A 25824-nucleotide genomic window follows, 5' to 3' on the forward strand; every position below is an offset into this window, starting at 1 on the left:
ATCCCTATCTCAATTCAATCAATTATAATAGAGTAAATTGATAAATTGGTCCTCAAGAGATGTATGTTACATCAAATCTCACCTCCAGAAATTTTTTACATCAAATTGAATCTCGAGAGATTAAGTGTACATTAAATCCGACCTCAAGAAATTTTTTACATCAAATTGAACCTCGAGAGATTAAGTATACATCAAATCCGACCTCAAGAAATTTTTTACATCAAAATCAACATTGAGAGATTAAGTGTACATCAAATTGAACTTTGAGAGATTAAATGTACATTAAATCCGACCTCAAGAAATTTTTTACATTAAATTGAACCTTGAGAGATTAAGTGTACATCAAATTGAACCTTGAGAAATTAAGTATACCTCAAATCCGACTTCCGTTAGAATGCTTTCCAAAAATGGATGGAAAAATCTGATTTGGCATTTAACAGCTGATGTGGCATTATTGATTGTTTTATTTTATTTTTTTTATTATTCATCGTTTCTATCTAGCTTAAAAAAATATATTTCCTATAGTTCCCTCACTTTTCAGTCTAAGGCAGAAAAAATTCATCCTCTCGATGCGTCTTCCTCAATTGATGATGCTCTCATCGTTTCTATCTAGCTAAAAAAAATATATTTCCTATAGTTCCCTCACTTTTCAATCTAAGGCAGAAAAAAATTCATCCTCTCGATGCGTCTTCCTCAATTGATGATGCTCTCAGCATGGACTCGCCAATCGCTGTCGTCGTAATCTCTCCGTCACCCTCTCCGAGAGCACCACCGATTGAGGAGGACGCACCAAGAGGAGGAAATTTTTTCCACCTCCGATTGAAAAGTGAGGGAACTATAGGAAATCCTTTTTTTAAGCTAGACAGAAATGAAGAATAATAAAAAAAAATGAAAGAAAACAATCAACAATGCCACATCAGCTGTTAAATGCCAAATCATATTTTTCCATATATTTTGGACAGTATTTTGACGAAAGGTCGGATTTGAGGTGCACTTAATCTCTTAGAGTTCAATTTGATGTAAAAAATTTCTTGAGCTCGGATTTGATGTACACTTAATCTCTCAACGTTCAATTTGATGTACACTTAATCTCTCAATGTTCAATTTGATGTAAAAAATTTCTTGAGGTCGGATTTGATATACACTTAATATCTCAAGGTTCAATTTGATGTAAAAAAAATTTAAGGTTAGATTTGATGTAATATGTATCTCTAGAGGACCAATTTGTCAATTTACTCATTATAATATATAAAATCGGGGAGCGACATCTAATGACATCACTTAAGTGAAATTTCCAAGCCCTTACGTCCACATAAATCGACCTTCCAATTCTAGTAAGATTAATCTTTACTATATATTGTTTAGGTTGTATTTAATGAATTTTGGATATGCAATATATTCATATCATCTGTATGTACTAATTAGGTAACTAAAGAAAATTTTGAAAACTTGTCTTGTTTGTTTTCAGGAAATGATTTGGACTTTAATTTTAACTCTACTCCAGTCAACTCAACTTATTTTTAATTCAACAACACAATCATTACTTTCTCTTAACTATTCATTATTTTTTCCAAAATTCAACAACACAATCATTATTTTCTCTCAACTATTTATTACTTTTTCACATTTTTTTCTCATAATTCAACAACACAATCATTACAATTCAATTAAAATCAAAACTCAACTTTATTTAACTCTAAAACCAAATCCAACATATTTTCTTGATAACTGAAAGACTTCTCAAGAAATGTGATTCTACAAATTCTACGAGTATGATATCTTCTATATAAAAGGCATGAAAGGTCATTTCTTACCTGATCTTAGTACTCATTATAGTTTCTTCGTACACCCTAAGTCCAATACGATATGTCCCACTCTTCATATATAATTATTTATATATAATATACGATTATCTCTTATATATATTATTCATATTTTCATAAAAGTAAGGTAAGTATTCGTCTGTATCAACATATAAAAGTAAGGTAGAACATATAATTTTTTCTCATACCTTTTTTTTTTCTATCAATATAATGCGTATGTATATGTCAATTATCTATTTTTTTATACAATAAAAAGTTACAATGTAATTATTAATTAGCTTTATTCTAACTCCTCTATATGGATTAATGTAATATAACATGATGTTCAACCGAACATAAACCAAAAAGAAAAAAGAATTTAATTCTGTAAATATTTAAGAATTGCCTGAGAAGCGAAACGGAATTAGGATTGTAATTGTTATATATATATATATACACACACACATATATTCATTACTAAATGTCATTGTTTTAGAAGAGAGATTTGATTTTTCAAACCCAGTGGAAGGGGCAACCCACCATGGTGTCATTTCTTATAAGAGAGAGAATGGAATACCCTTCAAAGATTTCCTAAAATGGGGTTTCCTAGAAGCTGCAGACACAGTGATGAAATCGTTGATATGTCAGCTTTTTGCACTCAAATGGTGAAGGGGGCTGTCGTTGTCGTCTTGGACTGTAGTGATCCATCGATATCCTTTCTTTTTGGAGGACTTTTCAAGAAATGTTTAATTTATTTGTATTTATCACTGTTCTCATAGTTTCGATGACTTTAATGAAGACACAATTTCTTGCAGTTCAAGGGGGCCTGCATCTAGACCCACCAAGCATTCACTCCTCTATCACTTTCATTATTCTCATGACCGGACGCTATCAAGAAAATAAGATTTCCACGTCAACAAACGGGGAAATGAGGGCAATTCATGTCCTTTTTTTGTTTTTATTTTTTTTTATAAACGAAAATCATGGACGTGAAAGAAAGATAAGAGATGATATAGGAGTATGAAAATTTTCATCGGGGAGACCAGGACACTCTTGTCGCATGTTAAGAGTGATCGTGCTGCATCAATCTTTTTGTCTCTGGGACAAGTTAATTTTTTCCATTTGCGTTATCTAGTATGCGAAAATCTAGTAGGCTTCCACTAATTCAAATTTGAACCGACTTGATTTTTAAGGAATAAAACTCTCTCAACTATGGATTTTCTCAATTCACATACTTAAATATGACACATTAATTAAAGGGAAGAAGTGCCAAATTATTGGAACAAACCCACAATAGTAGGGCAAGTCATTTTTAAACTTGCAGCAAATTATGAATTTTTCCTAAACCCGTTTACATGAAGACTCTAATAGGACTATATAAGAAAATTAATATTTAAAAATCAATGTAACTTTTATAACATAAGCATATCCAATCAACTCTTTTGGAAATAGCAAGAAAATTACATAAATTATTAGGTGATAATAACTTTCACGTGAGACGAGAAAACATCAATCATATCAAATTGCAACAAACGAAAAAATGAATATTAATTACTCCAAAAATTATCATAAGTATTCTTAATTATAATAATTTAATTGGTACCCCTTCAACCCCATCATTATAAGGTGGGATCATTTAAAATCCTTTTACAAATTAGAAAAGGCGGAGCATCAATTGATATATGTAGAAAAAATGGTTCCATTTTCTTATATTAATCCATGAATTTCTTTGCAAACCGGAAAAAAAAGGGTCAGTTTGATGTAAGAGTGTGATCCATGTAAAACAGAAAGATTCCTTAAATGTAGTTTTTTTGCAGCAATCTCAACTCTTTGCACGACGTCTAAATTTCAAACTCCCTATACACCCGGGGGGAAAAAAAAAATTTCAAACTCACTGTACGCAAGCGTTCTGTTTTGCAATGATGAGACAATTTGAATATTACGAATTTCATCAATTTCGTTAATTAGAGCACGGATGGTGCCAAAAATAGCTCTTGACACACATGCAAGCAAAACATTTAATTAAGCGAAAGACGATGCCACACGAAAGCAATGCTACAAATTGCCCAGGTCTCCACTACATAATCATAGGCATGATTGTTGGTTGGGGTGCGGCACATATATTATTATAATATATAGCTTTTACGGATAAACCCATTTGAGAAGAAAAATTTAAGAACTGAGAAGTATTATAGTTTGGTTTGGTATAGTTTTTCAGAGAATGCAATCAAATTAATCAAAGGTATGTTGTAACGACACTCGGTCTAAGATGATCTAAAGTACTTTTCTTACTCTCAAGATTGACAGTATTTGTCGTTTCTCCTCATGACGAGAATATTTATATATTTACGAGTTTAGAGTTCGCAGCATCATTACAAGTATTCGTACATCATATAATTTACTGAGATCATAGTATGTGTAGGATGTTGCAAACTAAAGATTCTAGTGGCCAGATGCTGCATTCAGGTGGAATTAGTTTTAACGTTCCCATCATAAGCTGGACACCATAACCACACCACACACTCATGTGACCCTGTAAAACTTAGGAAACGTGATTAGAAAGGCTAATTGGCTTGATGATTGGGATAATAGTCTTCCAACTTTCATTCATAGAATTCAATTTATTAGCTAAAATCTTTTTACACTTCGAGCAAATCAAGACTTTCTAAATAAATGAAGATTTACTGAGGAAATAAGTTTGGTACAGTAACACTGCTCGACTAGAAATCAGAAGATTCTTAGCATCGATTTTCCCTAATGGAACTTGGGTTCGATTGTAAATGAATGAAAAAGCCTTTGCGGTTACTCAAATGACCAAATTAAAGGTTGAGTGGTGTTGGCGCTTGCCAATATCAAAATCATCCAACACAAACTGACATACGAGATAAATTAATAAAGTGGACAAAAAGGATCGGGTCATCCGCTGACGTCATTGGAAAATTCTCTCTGACCTGGCCGCCACCCAATTGACCCATGTGCGCAATTAGCCTGCCCTCTCCTTGCACCCCGCCCCTACCACGACATTTCCAATTTACCAAATTCCATCATCTTCTCCTTTTGCTTTTATCCAAGGAAAAAAGAAAATAAAAAGCTTCTTTTTCCCTTGTTTGTCATTTTTTGTTTTCCAAACTAAAATTGATAGGTCATTCCATCAATCGTATTATGCTCATGCTTATATTTCAAAATATGGAACTATATAGATTCTTGCATTATAGGATATTACATCGCCCGTGATAATTCCTGTGATACCGTAACTTCATATTTGTTGAATTCGTTTATCATCATTTTTACAACCTTACCTGAATAACTAAATAACTTCTACTATTATAAGAGAGTTTATCTTACAACTACTAATTCGGCTCCGTGAACTTACAGATTATGATAAGTTCACATACAAGCATACACTGGTATGCAGCAACCAGGAGACATAGCTAATAGTAAAAATTGTTACAATCACGAACTTGGACGTTTTATGCTTTACTTTACAGAAGAGTAAAAACAAAAGTTTTGCCCATGATTTTTCATCATTTCATCCTTCATAGAGTATTTATCATATCGTTTTTACCCCTAGAAAAAAAAATAGTTACCTCATCAAACCACAAACACGTTGGGCAGTGATACGCTGAGCTTTCAGGTAAGTACGGAACCAGAATTTTCTTTCAAGGGCCAAAATATAATTTGAATTGAATTGTTCATAAATACTTTTTTTAGCTGGGGCAAATCACCAAATTCACATTCTTATTATTGGCAATATCTTGAAAAAATTATATAATCTGAAGAAAAAATTAAAAAATAAATTCAAAATTCTGGGATGGGCAATTGCCTCTCCTGGAGTCCATGTGGCTCTTATCATTGCTTTCAAGGGTGAGGTTTCTTTAGTTCTAATATCATTAGAAACACTTTGTGATGGCGGTCAAATCGACATCGGATTGTGGATTAGTTTCAACCAGTAAACTAAAGACAACTCATGCCAGAACCGAAAAAGGAAAACAGTTACATAGTTCACTGAATTTGACATGCATATCACCCACTCGGAATTGGGTATAAATAGGGCGCAATAGCTCCACTGCCCCAACTTGAACTTGCCAGGAAACAGAGCAAGCAGAGTCCTCTGCCTCTCAAACTTCTACCACCTTCCACCTCCAAGACCATCCACATTCAATTGCTCAATCTCAATGGATTCTTCCATCTTCCACTCACCAAACTACTCCGATTTCTCGTCGGAGTCTTCCTACTCCTGGGATAACCTTAAACTTGACAATAACTCACTCCCTTTCAACGAGAATGATTCCGAAGAGATGCTCCTCTTCGGCCTTCTGGCCGAGGCATCCTCCCAATCGAAGGACGAGGAAGTGAGCTGGATGAAAGAAGAGGAAGGAGACGATGGAGAGCAGAGCCCCAAGAAGGAGAAGTCCTACCGAGGGGTGCGGAAGAGGCCATGGGGGAAATTCGCGGCTGAGATCAGAGATTCCACGAGGAACGGCGTCAGGGTTTGGCTGGGCACTTTCGACAGCGCCGAGGCGGCAGCCATGGCCTACGACCAGGCTGCTTTTTCGATGCGAGGGCACGCAGCGGTGCTCAACTTCCCGGTCGAGAAGGTCCGGGAATCGCTGAGGGGGATGAAGCAGTTGAGCACAGAAGGAGGGGGTTCCCCTGTTATTGCCCTGAAGAAGAAACATAGCATGAGGAGGAAAATGTCGGGCAAGAGAAGTAGGGACAGCAGCAGCGGACGAGGAGACAATGTTGTGGTCTTTGAGGATCTAGGATCCGACTACTTAGAGCAGCTGTTGATCAGCTCGTCTCCAGAATGCGAAACTACGTGGTGAATTCGGCGTAATTTTAGTGTCGCGAGTTCCGACATTAGAAAACCTTGTCTATGTCTGTCTGTAAATACATGAAGTGAATTTCGACAATCGGAGGCGGGATGATTCATGTCACCATCCAATTACGGATGTTGATGCACGTCCAAGTCCAATCCTGAGTTAAAGTATATCTTATGGTATGGACCATTCTGAAGTTGGATACATATATATATATATATATATATATATATTTTTTTTTTTGGATAAGGAAAAATGTTTAAGTTTTTTGGTTCCGACTTTATCTTATTTTTCGAATTTGTAATCGTATCCTATTTCATCTTGTAAAGTTGCGAGAAGAAACTTGAAGCATGATGATTGTGCCATCTTTAATGCTACGAGCGGAATTCTAAAGTTGTAGAATTTTCGGTGATCATACATTTGTCACGAAACGTAAAAAAAACCAATAAAATTACCATTACAATTATATGTATTTATAATCACGTGAATAATAGATCATGACTAGTGTTCGATCTTGTGCCTTGCATGGGTTTGTTCACATATTTATATTTTTTACAAATATTAATTATCACAGTTTAAGATATTAATTTACCTATTATTTATTTATTTTTTTATTATTGAAAGTTAAAGTTCTCAGTAATCAATTTTCAAAAATAAATTTTAATAAAGTTGCATGAATACTTTTGAATGATGCAATTATAATTTTATAATTAACGTTCTTATTATGTCTTGTGAATTTATTTAGTTTCTTTCACAATGTTAGTTTGTGTTATATATATATATATATATTTATTTTATATATTTTTATTCTTTTATATCACTTTTCAAATTTATGGAATCTTCCTTCTGGATAAAGATTTTTATTATTCTATAAAATATCATTTTCTCAATTAATGTAATATTTTTTGTGGGTAAGGATTGTTATTGTTCTATATATAATGAGATATTATATATATTTTTAATATATGTATATTAACTCTATTTTTTAGATATATTTTAATATATTTCTTATTATATTAGAATTTATTAAAGGTAATTTCTATGATTCATGATTCATATTTGTAACATGTTAAATTTTACTTTTCAATATGTTCATACATATATATGTTAGTTTTTATGGTAAATTATATATATGCTTCATTAATTTTCGTAAGTGATATATATAATTAAAATACAACAACAAAAATTTTCACTTAATTGTATTTGATAAGAGATTTATGTACATTTAATTTCACTTATTTAGTACTTTTAATTATTATCTTTTCAATATTCTTTTAATTTTCTTTTAATTATTATAAAGTGAACCGGAGATTTTGATACATTAATTGTATTTATTAAAACTATTAACTTATTATCTTTGTTCATTAATTATCTTTTTCTATATTTTTAAAATTTTACTTTTCAATATGCTCGTACATAGATATGTTTAGTTTTTATGATAAATTATACATATGCTTCATAAATTTTCAGAATAATATCAAAATTCTTATATCAATTTCTATAAGATAGGCTCAATTTTTATAATATTGTGGTCAGTTAACTGTTTATGTAAATTTATCGCTTATATATAATTAAAATATTACAACAAAATTTTTCTCTTAATTGTATTTAGTAAGAGATTACATACATTTAATTGCATTTATTAATACTTTTAATTATTATCTTTGTTTTTTTAAAACTTTTTTCCATATTCATTTAATTTTCTTATAATTATTATATAGTGGGCTGAAGATTTAGATACATTAATTGCATTTTCTAAAAATATTTAATTATTATCTCTTTTTAATTTTCCTTTTTCACTTTTTTTAAAAATTTTCTTCTATACATTTATTGTGCATCCAATCTCATTTATTATGCATCTAGGTAAATTTTAGTTATATGTAGGTTTTATATAATGAAATAACTTTATTAATTTTTCCTCATTACGGCTTTGTAAGGATTGAGGCCGAATCTTTTAAGCTTTTAAACATACCTCGACTATAGGAGAAATGATCTTAGTTGCCAACATTTTTTTATTTAGTCTGAACCCTAGTATCTAGAAGCTGTATTAGACCCCTACTAATCCAATTGAGCCTGGATCAATCCACTAAGAGGTAAAACTCTCCCAGAGTGAATTTTCTCCATTCATAAGACTGGAAATCGAGACATTACTTAAGGGGAATAAGCGCTGAGCCACTTGAATCAACTCGTGTTGGTTAGCTCCCACTTTTTAATTACTTATCTCTAAAAATTTGCCAAAATTATACCAAGGTAGTCATATAACATGCACATTACCTGGGTATTTATAATATATGCTTTTAAGTAATATTTGTGAAATAAATCTGTGAAAATTAAAAGAATAAAAATTATAAATACCAACATTATAGCATACACATTTTATTATGTAGGAAATTTCCGGTGAGTATTATGTAGGGATTTATATTCTACTATCTTGCACATGATAAAAAGTAGGGAAAATAGTACCATACAACACGGTTTTTGACTTTTTTTCAAGCTGCAGTACAAATTTAAATCATTTTCTTGTACAGCACGAAAAAATATTTTCATTGCATAGCATTCCATCCATAATCTATTAAGAAAATGGTGGGAATGCTTATGTGCCCGCTTGTTTGGGGAAGTTTTGCAACAAATGACAATTTAAGGACAAAAATAAAGAAAATATAATTAAAAAGAAAAAAGAAAATCCCATTAAGGATCGAAGGAGGCGGTGGGGGCTGCCCCGCAGAACATGCACCCCTCGATTGGGGTTGTCGACCGACTCATGCCATGTTGACGACCCCGATCGAACCCCCCGATTTGAGGGATCCCAGCCGGCTAGCATCCTCGATCGAGGGGAGGTTGGCCGAGGAGGGCGCCCGCAACCCCTCGATTTGAAGGACCTCAACGACTGGGATCCCTAAAATGGGGGGTTGGAGGCAGCCCCGTCGGCCACACTTCCCTCACTCGATCGAGGCTACCGGCGTGATCTGAGCCGACTGGCGATCTCGATTGAGAGGTGGGTGGCTGTCTCACAGCTTGGATTTTAGGCCCGCCATCGACTCGAGTGTTTTGATAATTCGCGTAGCCTAGGACCTAATCGAGATTGGAGCTGTCACTACATCGTCTATTTCGCTAGTGAGCCACCTAAGTCACCTACGGGTCAAGATACTAACCGCCCAAAGATTTAAGTTTTACTCGGTCTTTTAACTAGAAAAATGAGTCTGGGGGCTTTGTTACAAGATTAGAGGTTCGCAAGCCAATAACTCGCCTTTTTGGTACCCTTTGGATTTCTAATAGTTCTAACACTTTTTGTTATTAAAGTCTAGTTGATTAATCCTATAGTCCACGTCTTTATTCATCGATATACAAGAGAAATAATGAATGAATTACAAATTCTGCACGATACTTGTGCTTATACGCGTTCCTCGTAATCATGGCAGTACTGACTTTGTGTATGTTTGCATAATATCATGTTTGATGGGTGATGCATGCGATAAACAGTTCGAATCGAGACGAAGAGACCGTTCTTGACTCGAGTCGGGCCATGGGGCCTCTTAGCCATACCTCCTTGGAGGTGTGGCCAAGAGCCTCATGGCCTATCTCGGGTCATGTGGCAGTCTCCCCTCCTCGATTAGATCCCATTTCTTGATTTTTACGTAATTTCGTTTCCCGTGCCAATGTTATTTGACGATTAATCACACTTTTAATGAGTTAGCATGGATTCGTGTATCGGACACCGTCGTGGGGCCCACGAGGGTCCAAGGGGTATTCGGCAATCATTGACCAAGCCTCCTTGGTCCTCAAGGACACGTCCTGGTCTCCGTGTCACAAGTTGTTTTCAAATAAATAAAACGATCGGAGATTAGAATTTCAATTGGACGGTTCATCAATAATTGATTCGATGATTTGAAACTCGCATATCCAAAAACATTCGGGAATTCACTCAATTTAATTAATTCCACACCCATATTTACTTGGATGATTCATTTGGTTAATTAATCCACTCGACATTTAATTGAATTGCACGAACTGGCTAATAATTTATAATCGAGTCAATAAATCACAAACCGATAATTGTGCACTTTTCCAAACCCACATTTTTAACAAAATACTGAGACACATGGTACACGTAGCACGGACATCTAGGGAGGACTCAAACGTCTTGACTCGAGTCTAGGCTCAATTTAAGGCATCTCGAGTCGGAATGTGAGAGTTCTTCTTGGACCACTTTCGGGCGGAGCGACCGGTCCCTCGGCTCCTACAAGGTCCACATGACCCTAATGGGTCCAAGGGATCAGTTAACATCGGCTATCGACCTCGATGGTCCGCATCACACAGTTTCGGTTTATCTTCAGTGTATGATTTACCGATAACCCTATGGTTATAGTGGTCGAAAAATTGCGAGCCACAGGTAAAGACGGGCAACTCATGTAGGCGCAGGTCCTATCTATATAGCCCTATTTATCCGACCAAAGTGTTTCTGTCATTCTAACACAAACTCAGGCGCTTAGGAATGTGGACTAGAGAAGTGAGCGGGGAAGGCCCGCGAAAGATTATCCGGTCTTTCATAGGACATGAGTAGAGATCTTGGCACCCTGTGGTGTTTCGTGTCCCCACTTACTAAGTTTGAGCTTAGATTGGGTAAAAACATAAAAATAGATTAATTTCAAATTGGACATAATCAAATAAGGGAAGCAGACGAGACAAAACTCTAGGTCTTAGGACTTTGGTAAAACACACTCTGTCATAAGCAATTAATCTATCAATATCACAAAACAAAAGAATTTAAAAAAAATCACACATTTAGGGCATGATGACAGACATCATGTCCGTCAAATCCTTTATAAGCAAAGTCGAATGCTACATGCCTTTTCCAGGCGGCCCCCATGCCAATTTTCATCGTGTATGTCATTTCTATTTTTGTTTGCCTAGGATAAAAATATGTCTGCTAAGTAAGCTCAGTTCAAGATGACAGACCCATTCTCTGTACTATCAATAGGATCCATTATAACAAGTCACACACTCATATTCCGGAAATACATAACCTGATTATCACGTAAATCTGACAAATAACTCGTTACTTGACTATTTATTCCATTTTCTTGCGGTTCGAGCCCGAAGAAATTGGGCACCATCAGTACAGGGTCCCAACCCTCGATCACAGGATCCAATGTCCCTACATACCGAGTACGCGTGACCCAAGCATGGTATGAGATCTAGCCTCAAGTCATCGTTTCAATCCGAGTATTGTCCAAGTGGAGGACGAATCGGATCAGGGAGGGTGAATAGAGGTTAGACAATCACCCGCGAGCTCGACCGGTTCCACAGCTATCTTGAGGACTATTCGGTCCTCTTGGGATCCATCCGTTCAGTCGGACCCAACTACCAGATCTCTTGAGCTTGCATCTTAATTTTAATTCTTGTCTTCCAAGCTCACGGTGAACACGAGCGGAATATTGGTTGAACGCAAACCGACTGGGATCAGATTATTGTATTTGTATTTATTATTGAAAGTATATTGTGAGCAATTTATTTATACATTTATTGTTGTAATAATCTCGATCAGCAAGCAAGAGGTCCGAGTGTCGGAATCAGTCGAATCGGTTTATGGGTCATCGGGACCAGTAGAACCAACGGATCATGGGCTCAGTCCACACAGTGAACCGATCATCATGACCCGATTTATTGAAACGTGAGGACGATCAACCGATCCCATGATGCGAGGATCCACTCCTCTTTAGGCCTCTTAGTCCGAATCGATTGTTTTCACGAATTTACGATGTCAAACCGAACGAGACGAGTGAAGCCTAATTCACGCAATAAACAAACTAAAAATGACAAACCTTAGACAAACTAAAGTACCGATAGGGGGTGTGAGATATAGGCCCACACAAGACAGAACACCCTAAACTTGGAACTCCTTGTTCCGCAAGGCCATATGCCTTAGCTAACTAGGTGTATCAATTAACATTAGACCCGAATAACTCACTGGCCCTCGATCTTCAGGTCGTAAATAGATAGTGACGACTCCTTATCATTCGCGTCCGTCATGCGTCCCCCTAGGAAGGCGGATACTCCCAAGCAGTGTGATCAGTGCACGAACGCAAAGTTTCTGAGTAGAATAATTTTTTTTGCGAAATACCGCCTAAGGGCTTTAAGTAGCGCGCCACGTGGATGCCCTATGACCCCATGGCTCTTAGGTGTCTCGACTTTGACAGAGTCTTACTCGTGAGAAACGACGCGAACTAGGTTCAAGCACACTTGGCGGGAGGACCAGCCATCCCCAAATCATCAACGTGCAAACGAACAGGTCTTGCTCCCTGAGCATCCAACTCAAGATGAGCAGGACTTCCAAGTTACAGAGGAGTACGTCCACCGCTTCTATCATTGGGGTCCATCGGCACACGAAGACCTCACCGAGCCTCCACAAGATGAGATCGGCACATCTTCCAGAACGCCTTCCTCCTCGGGCACAACCACTTTGGTCGAGCTCACCAACACCAGAGGTGAGAGAGATCATTTTCGTGGGGAGATCATTGAGAAGGATGAAGAGTTCACTGATCAACGTCGTCTCTAGAGGGAGATCTCTTGGACCCACGCTGAGCTTTAGAGACGCGATTAAGAGTTGGCTCGAGCGAACGCCACCTTGGAGAGGAAGAGGACCTATGGAGGTCCTTACACACCCTAGGATAGACATCTCCATAAGGCTCTTACCTAGAACCGGTGCTTTCCAAGGCAACGCTCGCTCATGCCTCGAGCACGGTCGAAGACCGACTCAGGATTTTATTTCCTAAAAGAACTCGTGTTGTACTTTGAACATTTCAAGTCAACGTGAATGATAACATTAGTTTTTGAAAATTCATGTATCTCATATATTCCATCTCTTTACTTATCATTTCGTACGCTTATTTTTTATGGGATTTTCCCGCGCTTGTACTTACACGCTTGTGGGACATAGGTACTAACCACTGGCTGCACAACTCCGCTACCCTACTCGACTATGACTTAGAATGAAGGAAAAGAATTCGCTGTGTGCATTGGTGCGCTCGAGGACACGGTCAACCAAATGGCCGCCGACATGATCGAACTCATGGCCTTACTTCGAGGTTTGAACCGCATCTCCTCCACCATGCCTCCTGCACACAGGTCGACGGTTGACCCCGTCCCCTTGGGTCCCACCGACCATGTCCTGGAGAGTGACCGTTGCGTCTGTCCTTGCGCTGACGCACTTCCCCGCGCTCGCTCCTCCTTCAATGCAAGTATCGGCGGTCAATCAGGTTAATGTTCCCCCTCCGCCGTCAACTCTTCCAGCAACCATTCCTCCCTTGTAGATGACAATTTGAGCAATGAACCTGGCTATGTTCGGGCCGCCCCTGATGTCAATGCCGGCACTAGGCCCCATTTAAACGGCCCCTTCGCCGACGACCTTCCCAGCTTGAATGCATACACTCCTGGTCACACCAGTGAGCCATGCCCTTTCCCGACTCTAAAACTCCAAATGAGCCTCCCTTACCAAGCACTACTAACCCTAAACATCTCTACTATAGCCCGGGCACGCACACCGTAGGGGCCCCCGAATCTCCACCAACAAATGCTCTCCCTGCTATGGAGACTGACTAGGAGTGTAGAATGAAGAGGATATAAGAGATGATGAAGGCCATCTAGGCGAGTGACTCCCGATATGACGCAAGTCACTTGGACCCGAGTATCTTTCCAGATATGAAGTTGTCCCCAAAGATTGTGATCCCGAATTTCGACAAATATAATGAGACCGCTGACCCGAGGCCACATTTGCAATGCCATCGGAACAAGATGATGCAATATTGGGGGTACGAGTATCTCATGATCCAGATTTTCCAAGAGAATCTGAAGGATGCGGGGCTCAGCTAGTTCAACTCCTTCAAGGCCAAGAGCGTCCCTACTTGGGAAGAGCTCGCCAAAAAGTTCACTGCCCAATACGGCTACAACACGAACGTGGCCCTGTCCTATCTCGAGGCCAAGCTTCCAAACGTCCAAGCTAACCCCCTCCTTGATCACGGGTCAAGCTTAAGGCCGACTATCAACATGATCAACATTTGTCCATTAGACAAGGACGAGGCCAAAGAGGTGGAACTGGCCCCATTCGTCATCGACTATGTCCCAATAGAGATCTCTTCTGCTACCATGGGATCTACTCCCTCCTCGACCCTATTCGTCATCCGGACCCCACCTCGGGTCCAGTACCATAATAGCAAAGTTCCATGGACTTAGGAGACCGACATTGAGGGTCTCGTGAAGCAAATGGACATACTAGGTCTGACTCGTTCGGGTCGCGTCTACGAGAACCCTGAAGTTGGAAGCAAACGAGTCGCCTACCAGCATGCCTGAAATTGCCCCAGTGGTCCCAAAGAAGGAGGCAACCGATGAAGAAGCCGATGCCTCCATGAATGTCATAAAGGCGAGTGAGTATAAGGTCGTAGAACAAATGGGCAAGTCCCTCACTCGCATTTCACTCCTCGCCCTCCTTCTAGGCTCCGGGCTCTACCGGGAGGCTCTCTTGAAGGTCCTCAATACAACCCAAGTCCCCAAGGAGATTGCCCTGGACAGGATCAGAGAGATTATGGGCTTAATCTTCTCAAACTACATTTCCATCTTGGACGATGAACTTCCCTCGGAAGGGCATGAGCAATCTCGGGCCCTGCACTTCGTGTGCAAGTGCAGCAAATTCATGGTGGGCCTAGTGATGATCAACAATGGCTCGACGCTCAAAGTGTGCACCACCTTGACCTGAACTGCATTCCCCCGAGCAAAACTCCGATCCGATCCTTCGACGGTTCAATGGGGAGGTAAACAGGGAGACTGAACTCCTCATCCAAATCGGCCCATGCTCTTTCAACATTAGCTTCTAGGTCTTGGACATTCCGAACTCATTCAATCTCCTACTCATGAGGCCCTGGATCCACTCGGTAGGAACAGTCCCGTCTAGCCTGCACTAGAAGGTGAAGTTCTTTATCGAAGATAGCCTCATCACTGTCAACCATGGGGAGGACTGTGTGATTTATAAGGAGACGGCGGTCCCTTATATCAGCATCGAAGACGATCAAAACCTTTTCTTCCACTCCTTTGAAACTATCTCCGTTATCTGGGACTATGGAGAAGTCAGTCATCTTTGGGCCGACCACATGGTGGGGAAAGTCTTCCTCCGCAGCAATTATGTCCCTAGGAACGGGTTCGGGATCATGGTTGTTAGAATCGCGATTCGAATGGTAGAATCTTATGATTCTACGATTCAAGGGGTGGCTACCGATTCCGATTCCATGACATGAATCGAGAAGGTAAAATCGTGGTTGAATCGCGATTCGAATATCAGAATCGTAAAATCGAACCGATTCTACGATTCTAGTTCAACCCAAAGTCATATGCCCCCTCTCTCTCTCCCTCCTCATCTTTCTTATTGTGCAACAGTATTGTTAATCGGTTATCTTATTTTATGAAATGTTTGAAACTTGTCTCTTGGCTGTTAGTGATAGGGACTTGGAAAGTTTCTAGAACTGCTTCGAATTGGGTTCTGGCCAATTCCTTATTGCCGTCTTGTTTGAGATGATTTAGGCTGGAATTTTTTCGACTTTTTTAGGTGCAAAGATGATTCCAAGAAGTGACAGACCAAGAAGAAGTTAGGGAGGAAAAGCAGCTTCGTCTACAGGATCAGTGACCACGGTACTATATCAATTTTTATTTGAGGTTGTTATAGTGGAAGCGCTCACTTGTGAAGACTAAGCACCATCTGATTTTGACGAACGATATAGGAAGCAGCAAGATTTATCATTTGATGTTTACTTTTACTATTTCTAACATGGTATTTGGTATATGTATATATATATATATATATGTTTTTTTTAATTATAGGTAGAATTTTATGATTCACGATTCGATTTTACGATTTACGATTCCACAACCTTCGATCGATTCTAGGTAGAATCGCGATTCTGACAACTTTGTTCGGGATATATGACTAAGGTATCCTCCACTTAATCAAAGTGAATGAATACAAGAACAGGAAGGGACTCTGTCTTCGCCCTTCCAGTTGTGAGATCATCCAAGCTCCTCTGTCAGCACTCCATTTTGGCCCACCGGCTCCCGACACAAGGACTCCCGACCGAAGCTCAGGTTACTATTCGTGACCCGGCAATCGGAGGCGAATGAACGGACATGGGGGCACGGACTACGGAAGAGAAGCATGAATCGCTAGAGAAGCACAGAAGGGCAATCAGGAGAACGAACGAACAACGAACCCCGAAAACAGTAGAGGCCGGCACTGTGGCACTATTCATCACCGGGTTATTGGAGCGTCAGAAGGTATCCAATATGGGACTCTAAATATCCTTCTTGGTGCCAAAATGACCAATGGCACATCCGGGCACACTTCAGAAGCACCCTGCTTAAGCCGGGACACTCCCGAACATTCACAGACACCTTCCTAACGGGGCCCTTGAGAGGCCTGATTCAGAAACAGGTAAACGGACTCGAAAACAGGCCTGCACACACCCAATGACCACTAGGACCATGAAACAGGATTCAGACTGCGTTTCGAGGTTCATCTTGGTCTCCCGAGTGGATCTCGACCCGGGAAAAATGGGCATTTTTATACAGAAAGACATAGCCGGAGACCCTTTTAACAAATCGTCAATGCATGAAATTTGCGCCAATCAATCCCAGGGACCTTAAGGGCTTAGGAGTTAAACCCTGATCGCATTGCAAAATCCATTTAGGTTTCCCGAGTACCATTCCAGTAACAAACGGGCCACTTTCACGGGGAATCTTATGCTCATAGCTCATTCGGAAAAATGTTGACATCCGAGCTTTGCACCACCCACTCCCAACAACCTCTAGGGCCCAGGAAATCATATTGGCTTGGATCAAGCAACGCATACCGATTTCCCGAGTGACGTTTTAATGGTCCCAAACGCCTTCCGGCGAACCTTCGGGATTCGCTTTGGACAAACGGAGATCGCAGTGGTCTCCAAACATATCAGAACACTCGGGAAACACTGAGAAAGCCTCGTTCGCGGATTCCTAGGTCATCTCCGGTTATCGATCTCCAGCTGGGGTCGGTGAGTAAACCGTTCTGCCCGTAGCACAAAGCACACCGACACGAGCGGTACAGCACGTAGAGGCGCGAACATGCGACAGAAACGAACAACTTCGCTCCGATCATCCAAACGAAGCAAAATCGGCTTTTAAGTGCCCGGGCTACCCGAACATTTACTTACATGGAGCATGTCAATATTAGGCTCATTAAAATCGCATTTGCACGTACATCGATAATTCGTCGTTCAAACGAGCCACGAAAATCAAACGCGCGACCAATCGAGCCCCGAGCTTCTTCTGGCTTTCTTTCTAGTCAAGTGGGACCCTTGAGCTAGCCAAGCCAAGCCAAGCCGCAAGCCGCGGCTTCTCTCTAGGGGTGGCTAAAAGCAAGCCAACTCTCCCCCATCCACCCATTTTCAAAATATCTCTTACACCCCATCACTTCTCTTCTTCCATCCATCACCTCCCATCAACTTTTCAAGACAACTTCCCCTCCCTAATCCCTCTTAAAAATTCGGATGCCCTAAGCACCCCCTCTAATTGCACTTAATTTCAATAATTTTGCATCATTAGCCTTCCTATATAAGCCTCTTGGGTCATTAACTTAATCACAACTCCTCTTGCACTCTCTCTCTAGCTTTCTCACTCAAAAACTCTCTCAAATTCCTCTCAAACTTCAACACTTCGTTCAGCCCAAGCACAGCCCGGTTCAAGGCCAAAATTGCTAGAAAACTCAATCATTTTCCGGCGACCGCCACTCAACCCAAACCAAACTTGACCAAACTTCATATCCTACACGTACTTGACCTCCCGAGTCCATTTACGGTGTTAGTTTCGGCATTTGAAGCTTCTAGTATGCAGATCTAGAACAGTCCAGAATCGGGTCTCTAGGTACTTTCCCGGTTCCTAGGCGAGTCCCGCCCCCCGACTTTGCCCGAGGCTTGACCAAACTTCTTACCCCACACGTTTTTGACCTTCTAAATCCATTTCCGAACTTAGTTTTAGCATTCAAAGCTTCCAACACACCGTTTCAGCAGGTAACAGAAACAGTACAGAAACGGGTTTCCATAGCCACCCCGGGATCCTCGGCACGCCATTTCTTCCCACGACCATGGCGAGTCGTGCCATCACTTCCTAGGGGTTCCTCACGACCCTCACTCTTCCTCGTGACAAGGTGGTCGCGTGCCGAGAGCCGTTCAACCGTGCACCACCGCCTTTTCTCTCCTTTCTCCCTTCACAGATTTTTCCAGTTTTTTTCCGGTTTTCTTTGCATCTTTCAGGAAAATCGACATGTCCAATCCTCATGAAACCACTGTAGGAATGATCCTCACTCAGTTAGCAGTCCAATTCCACCGACCTTGCATCAAAAGACCACCGGGAGCCTCCCGTAGAGTCGTTTCTTCATCGGGTGTCAGTCGGGTTTGTTCCTCTGGTTTTCTTTTCTAACCCGAACTTTTCAGGAACGTACAGGTCAGCTCGGGTTGAATCTCGCTACGAGAAACCTATCACCATGATCCTCAGTCAGTTAGGAGTCCAATTCCACCAACCTTGCATCAAAAGACCACCGGGAGCCTCCTGTGGAGCCGTTTCTTCATCGGGTGCCAGTCGGGTCTGTTTTGACCCGACTGGGTCTGTCCTTTTTTACTGACCCGACTTTGTTTTTGATTTCCGGAAAATATACGCATGCTCTCCTCCCAAAACCACCACAAGCGCGATCTTTAATCTCTTGGGAATCCAACGCAACTGGCCCCGCGCGAAAATTCCATCCTGATCAACAGGTACAGCCCCGACAAGCCAGACTGCCAGTCGGGTCTGCCAGTCAACCCGACTGCACCGGTTCGGGTCTGTTCGTTCCAGCCGAGTCTCCCGACTCCCTTTGCCACTTCTCCGACTCTTTCCTCGTGTTCCGAGGGTAGGTAAAACTCCTCTACGACTTAGAGAAGCTAGGATCTTCGATGCTTGTTTGTTATGATGGTTAGGGTGGTTAACAAACCGAAATGCATGCAAGTTCAAGTTTTTATATATTCCCATGCAAATGTACGTCATTTATCACGTTGCACGTCCATATAACGTATGTACCGTGATGGGAAATGGCTAGGAGCGAGGTAGGAGAGACGTATAAGCTACGGTCGAACCAAGGGAACCCACGGCCTAGTCCCAAGGAAGGGACCCGTGAGCTCTCTTGGCTCACCCGAGGCTAGGGCGGCCTCTCCTTCCCCGAAGTTAGTTGGTTCCCGTGTTTTTTTTCCGTCGTTTATCGCATGTAATGTATTAGTATGACGGGAAAGGATTTAGATCGGAATTGAAGAGCCTGTCTTGACCCGTGTGAGCCATGGAAAATCACGGCCACTCTTGAAGGGATGTGGCCGAGAGTTCCTTTGGACCACACAGGTCCAAGGAGACCTCTTTCATTTCGAAATAGATCGGTTCCCGTGTTTTCGCATTTTACCATTGCATGAATCGACGCCGTTTTACCGATTCCTTTATATATATATATTGTATGTGTTCGTTTGTGTGTTCGGTTGTGTTTCGAGATCTTGGCAGCGTCGGTTTCCTTCCATTTCCACCGAAATATATGTTATTATTGTGTTCGATGTATTATGTATGCAAGGTACGGCTAGAATCGACGTAGGAGACTCTCCATAACCCAAGTCGGGTCAAGGAGAGCTCTCGGCCTAACCCTTGGAGAGGTAGCCGAGTGCCTTTTGATCCTTCCCGGGTTTAGGACGGTCTCCTTCGTTGCTTCGGAATCCTCCCTTGGTATTGAGTGTATTCATATTTTGCGTTTTTATAGTTGATCATGTGCTAGCCGCCTCCTAGGAGAGTTAGTTTTGGAAGATTATATGTCAAGTCCACAATTCCTCGATATAAGATCACTACCACCGAATAATTTCACAAATGGGAGAAACAGGACGTATCATTCGGTTAATTAAATCACTTGGACTAAATAATTGGATAAATTGATTGCTAATCCGTAAGCGCATCGATGGTTCACGGAACGACGAAAATGCCATTTTCTTTAAAAGCTCACAATTTCAAAGCACCGAGACCTGTAACACGAATAGAATCGGTATCTAGCGAGTACTCGCGTACTATGACTCGAGTCCGGGCCCAATTTGAGGCGGCTCGAGTCGAGACGCGTGAGTCCTTTTTAGACCTCTTCGTGTCACGCGATCTTTAATTTATATGTGAACTACACACGTTTTACCGATCAAGGGCATAATCGTCATTCCGCGATTCACCGATATCCTAAGCATTAGGGAGTCGGAAACACCTCGATCTATGGACGGAAATGGGCGACCCGTTCGGGTGCGAGTTTCACTCGCACGGCCCATTCCGTTCACTTTCGGTGTTTCTATCTCCCTATTGTAGATTCGGTGGTGAGCATTTTTATTTCTGTTGCAAAACACGAAAAAACCGGATTAATCATACATTTGGCTTAATCAAACATTAGATAATGGATAGGCGGAATGCTTGATTCCAATCTAGAGTCAAAATACGAGTTTGGCGAATTCGGTGAAACCGCAGTGACACCTCACAGAATAGAGTTCTAAAACAAATTCACACATTTAATTGGCCTAGAACCACATCCCAGCCCACCTCTTTGTTGGCTTAGGTTAGATACATTGTTTGCTAATCAACCCCGGTTAATAACTGATTAAGTCACGTACATTCGACTTAATATACAACTTGTTTGTATTTACCTATATTTTTCAGTTGTCGTCTGTTTTTCATCAGTTTTATCAATTTTCTTCTGTTTTCCCTTTGCTTTTGCTAATTTTTTGCAGTTCGGGTCCGAGCCCATAGGTTACGTGTTGCACGGGGCCCAACGCCCCAAATTACCGAACACGAGGTCCAACGTTTCCTAACTCACTGAGCGCGTGCAACCCGAGTGCGGAATGAGATCTAGCCTCGAGTCACCATCACACTCCAAATGTGGCCTATGTGGAAGGCAATTTGGATTGGATGTGTGAAACGTGTTTAGATATCACCCGGGAGCTCGATCGGTCCAACAGTTACAGTGGGAACTAATCGATTCTCTTGCAAACCGTCGGTTCGATTGGACCCGACCCCCGGCTCTTTGAGCCCGCGTTGCCTTAATTTATTTATCGATTATTCAAAACACACGGAGAGCCGGAGTGGAATATTGGCCCAATGCAAACCGATCGGGATCCATTTACTTATTCAGTCGTACTTTGTAATTATTCGAGAGAACATTGCGAGGATTTTATTTGTACATTCACTCATTCATTTGTAAGGATCCCCGATCGGCGAGCGAGAGGTTCGAGTGTCGAACCGGTCAAGTCGGCCTATTGTTACCAAGAGATGAGTAAGCTCGAATACTCGTAGTTTCGGTCCACGCAGGGAATCGACCATCACGGTTCGATGAACTGTAACGCGAAGATAGTGAACCGATTCCTCGACGCACAAGCCTACTCATCTTTTGGATTATTGGCCCAACTTGATCAATTCATCGACTTTACGGTGTCAAAACGGGCGAGTCAAGTGCAACCCTAAATCACGCGGTAAATAAACAAAACGGCAAGCTTAGCAAACTAGAGTACCGAAACGGCGTGCGGGATATAGGTCCGCACGTAATAGAACCCTCGAATTCGAAATTTCCGATTCTGTATGACCATTGCCTTAGTAATTAGGTGTACCCCGTACCTCTAGACCTAGGTGACTCAACGGCCCTCGACCTACGGGTCGTAAACAGTAAGTGGCGACTCCTTCTCACGTGCGTTCGTCGCGCGTCCCCGAGAAGGTGGATACTCCCGAGCCGCGTTGCATAAGCTTTGCGCATGCGTGCCCCGACGAGATAAAATTCGGGTGCGCACACTCCCAACAACCGGAGCCTCCACCAACTTGCTACTTATTATGGGAGGATCAACCGAAGGATCCAAGTCCCCCCTCTCACAGACTTCTTTCTCGGCCCGTCTCACATTATTAGCGGCACTCTTGATAGCCCCTCCTTGGCTCAGGACTACTCTTCTGTTGCCCTATCACGCATCAAAACTGTCGCTGAGGAGATTGTCGTGGGGGTCCACATTTGCCTGGCACAGGATGGCAAGGAGCTAATCAACTGGACCTCTATCCCGCTTTATTCGGGTATGGTTGCCGATTTGTGAGGCTGTTTATGTATATATGATTTTTTTTCCCTATGTGTAGGCAATGCTATAACCCAAACGACGGAAGATGGATATTTTGTTATGGCATAAGCTCAATTTTAATGAAATCCCTCCACATTTTTTTTGAATTCTTGCATCTATATTCTCTTTCTCCTTTACTTATTCTGAGCACTTTCCCATGCTAAAACAAATCACTTTCATTTCCAAACTCCACTCGAATCCAAACAATCGACACAATGATCTGAACCCTGTGCGCACTCGAATTTCGTCTCGTTGGGGCACACATGCGCGCGCCTAAATGCAACGCGGCTTGGGAGTGTTCACCTTCCTAGGGACGCGCGACGAATGCACGTGAGAAGGAGTTGCCACTACCTGTTTACGACCCGAAGGTCGAGGGCTGGTGAGTTGCTTGGGTCGAGGGGTATAGGATACACCTAGTATGCTAAGGCAATGGTCTGTACGGAATTGGAAATTCTGAATTCGGGGGTTCTATTTCGTATGGGCCTATATCCCATACGCCCTTTCGTACTCTAGATTGCTAGGCTTGTCATTTCATTTATTTACCGCATGATTTAGGGTTGCACTCGACTCGCCCGTTTTGACACCGTAAATTCGAAGAAACACTCAGACTATCCACTCTCCGACCGGGATTCTTACATAAATAAATGTACAACATAAACCCTCACATTGTTCTCTCAAATAAATACAAATAAAAATTACAACAATTGAATCCCGATCGGTTCGCGTTCGGTCATTATTCCACTCGTGCTCACCGTGTGGTTTGGATAAGACTGAAAATTAAATTAAGATACGCACTCGGTGTATGGGGGCATTGGACCCCGTGATCGACGATTAAGGGGCGTTGGACCCGTGTAAATCGTATCCTAAGGGTTCGGACCCGAACCTCAACAAATCAACAAATAAAAATGAAAAATAGAAGAAAACTGATAAAAACTTATATAAACAGATAAAAACAGACAAATAACGGATAGACAGACAAGTGCAGACAAGTTGTGTATTAAACCGAATTTACGTGATTTAGTCAATTATTATCCGGGGTTACTTGGCAAACAATTTCCCTACCCTAGGCAAGCAGATGAATATGCTAAAATGCAATTCTTAAGTCAACTATGTGTGTGAGTTTGTTTTAAGATTTTACTCTGCAAATGACACTGAGATTTCACTGAATACGCCAAACTAGTGTTTTGACTCTAGATTTGGAACCTAGAATTCCGCCTAGCCATTATCTAATGTTTATATAAGCCGAGTGAATGATTAGTTCGGTTTTACACGTTTTGTGACAAAAATAACAACGCTAACTACCGAATCTACGGTAAGATGACAGAAACACCGAAAGTGGATTAAACGGGCCATGCGAATAAGACTCGCACCCGAATGGGCTGCCCCTTCCTACCCATAGATCAGGGTGTTTCGACCTCCTTAATGCCTAGAATGTCGAAAAATCACAAAACAACAGTTATGCACTTTGGTTTGTGAAATGTGTAAGAGTTAATGAAAAGTTGAGATCACGTGACATGAAGGGGTCTAAAGGAGACCTGTGTGTTTCGACTTGAGCCACCTCAAATCGGGCTCGGACTCGAGTCAAAGTGCACAAATCCACCCTAGACATCGACTCTATTCGTGTTACGCGTCTTGGCGTTTTGAAATTGTGAATGTAAAAAGGGCATTTCCGTCGGTTCATGATTCGTCGACGCGTTTATAAATTGATAGCCGATTCGTACAATTTTATTTAAGTCGAATGATTTAATTAACCAAATGATACATCCCATTTCCCGTTTGTGGAGTGGTTTAGTGATTGAGATCTTGAACCTCAATTGGTATGGATTAATGAGATGGTTGTTCGAAACTACGCGCCTAACATACAAACAAACACGAAACTAATGATTAAACGAAAAATGTAATTGCAATCAATTCCAAGAATTGGTTTTAACCGGTTCTTGCATGCATAAAACATCAAACACGATAATAACGCACATTTTACAAAGCCGATGCTGCCATGTTCTTGGAGATGCACACAAACACACAATACAAACGCAAACACGATATTTAAAGAAATCGATAAAATGGCATCAGCACGGAAAATGAGGTAAATCGTAAACGCAATAAACATGAAAACGGAGTTGAATCGGGGAGGGGTCTGTTTTGGATCTAGATTCAGTCTGCAGAGGGCTGCATTGGACCCAAAAATCAATGTGATCTGATTTATCAAATAGACAAAATGTTTGGTAAATAATTTTTATTCGGAGTTGTAGTACCCAGAAAAATATAAAATTTTGTATAGGACCTTAAAATAACATCAAGAATCTGTGGTAAATATTTCAGCTCAATTTGAAGTCGGATGGTTCACGAGACCTATCAAAATCAGACCAAAAACACCGAAATGACGGGTAAATATTTTTTATCTGGAGATCCAGTGTCCAGAAAAATCTGAAATTTTGTATGGGGACTTAAAATAATATCAAGAACCTGTGATAAAAATTTCATCTCATTTCGAAGTCGGATGGTTCATGAGACCTATCAAAATCAGACCGAAAACACCGAAATGACGGGTAAACATTTTTTATCTGGAGATCCAGTGCCCAGAAAAATCTGAAATTTTGTGTGAGGACTTAAAATAATATCAAGAACTTGTGGTAAAAATTTCAGCTCATTTTGAAGTCGGATGGTTCACGAAATTGCTCAAGGGCCAAACTCGGGATCTAAGGAAAAGTATGTGAAATGAGTCATTGACACCCGTCCAACACTCCAGCAGTAAACACACATACAATAAGTTGATATTTACATGCAAAACAAAAATAAATAAATAAATAAACTTAGAACATGGAAGTTAAGTCGAATCGGGTCCGCCTTATCACCCCATAAGCCTAAATAACTAAGAGGCCTACTTCTCTAAGTTGTAGAGAAGTTATACCTAGCCTCGGAATGCGAGAAAAGAGTCAGAGAAGTGGCAAGAGAGTTGGAAGACTCGGTTGCACAGAAGCTGTCCAGAAAAATAGCAGCGGCTCC

At 40.9% G+C, this 25824-nt stretch overlaps 1 protein-coding gene across 1 annotated transcript; it reads left to right on the forward strand.

Moving 5' to 3' along the window:
- The first annotated feature begins 5835 nt into the window (after positions 1-5835).
- LOC116207099 (ethylene-response factor C3-like) lies at positions 5836-6950 on the forward strand. Its single transcript, XM_031539957.1, has one exon. It carries the CDS (start codon positions 5978-5980, stop codon positions 6626-6628), a length of 651 nt encoding a protein of 216 aa, XP_031395817.1. The 5' UTR covers positions 5836-5977; the 3' UTR covers positions 6629-6950.
- Positions 6951-25824: the final 18874 nt, after the last annotated feature.

This window comes from Punica granatum, chromosome 5, assembly GCF_007655135.1.
Source record: "Punica granatum isolate Tunisia-2019 chromosome 5, ASM765513v2, whole genome shotgun sequence".
NCBI lineage: Eukaryota > Viridiplantae > Streptophyta > Magnoliopsida > Myrtales > Lythraceae > Punica > Punica granatum.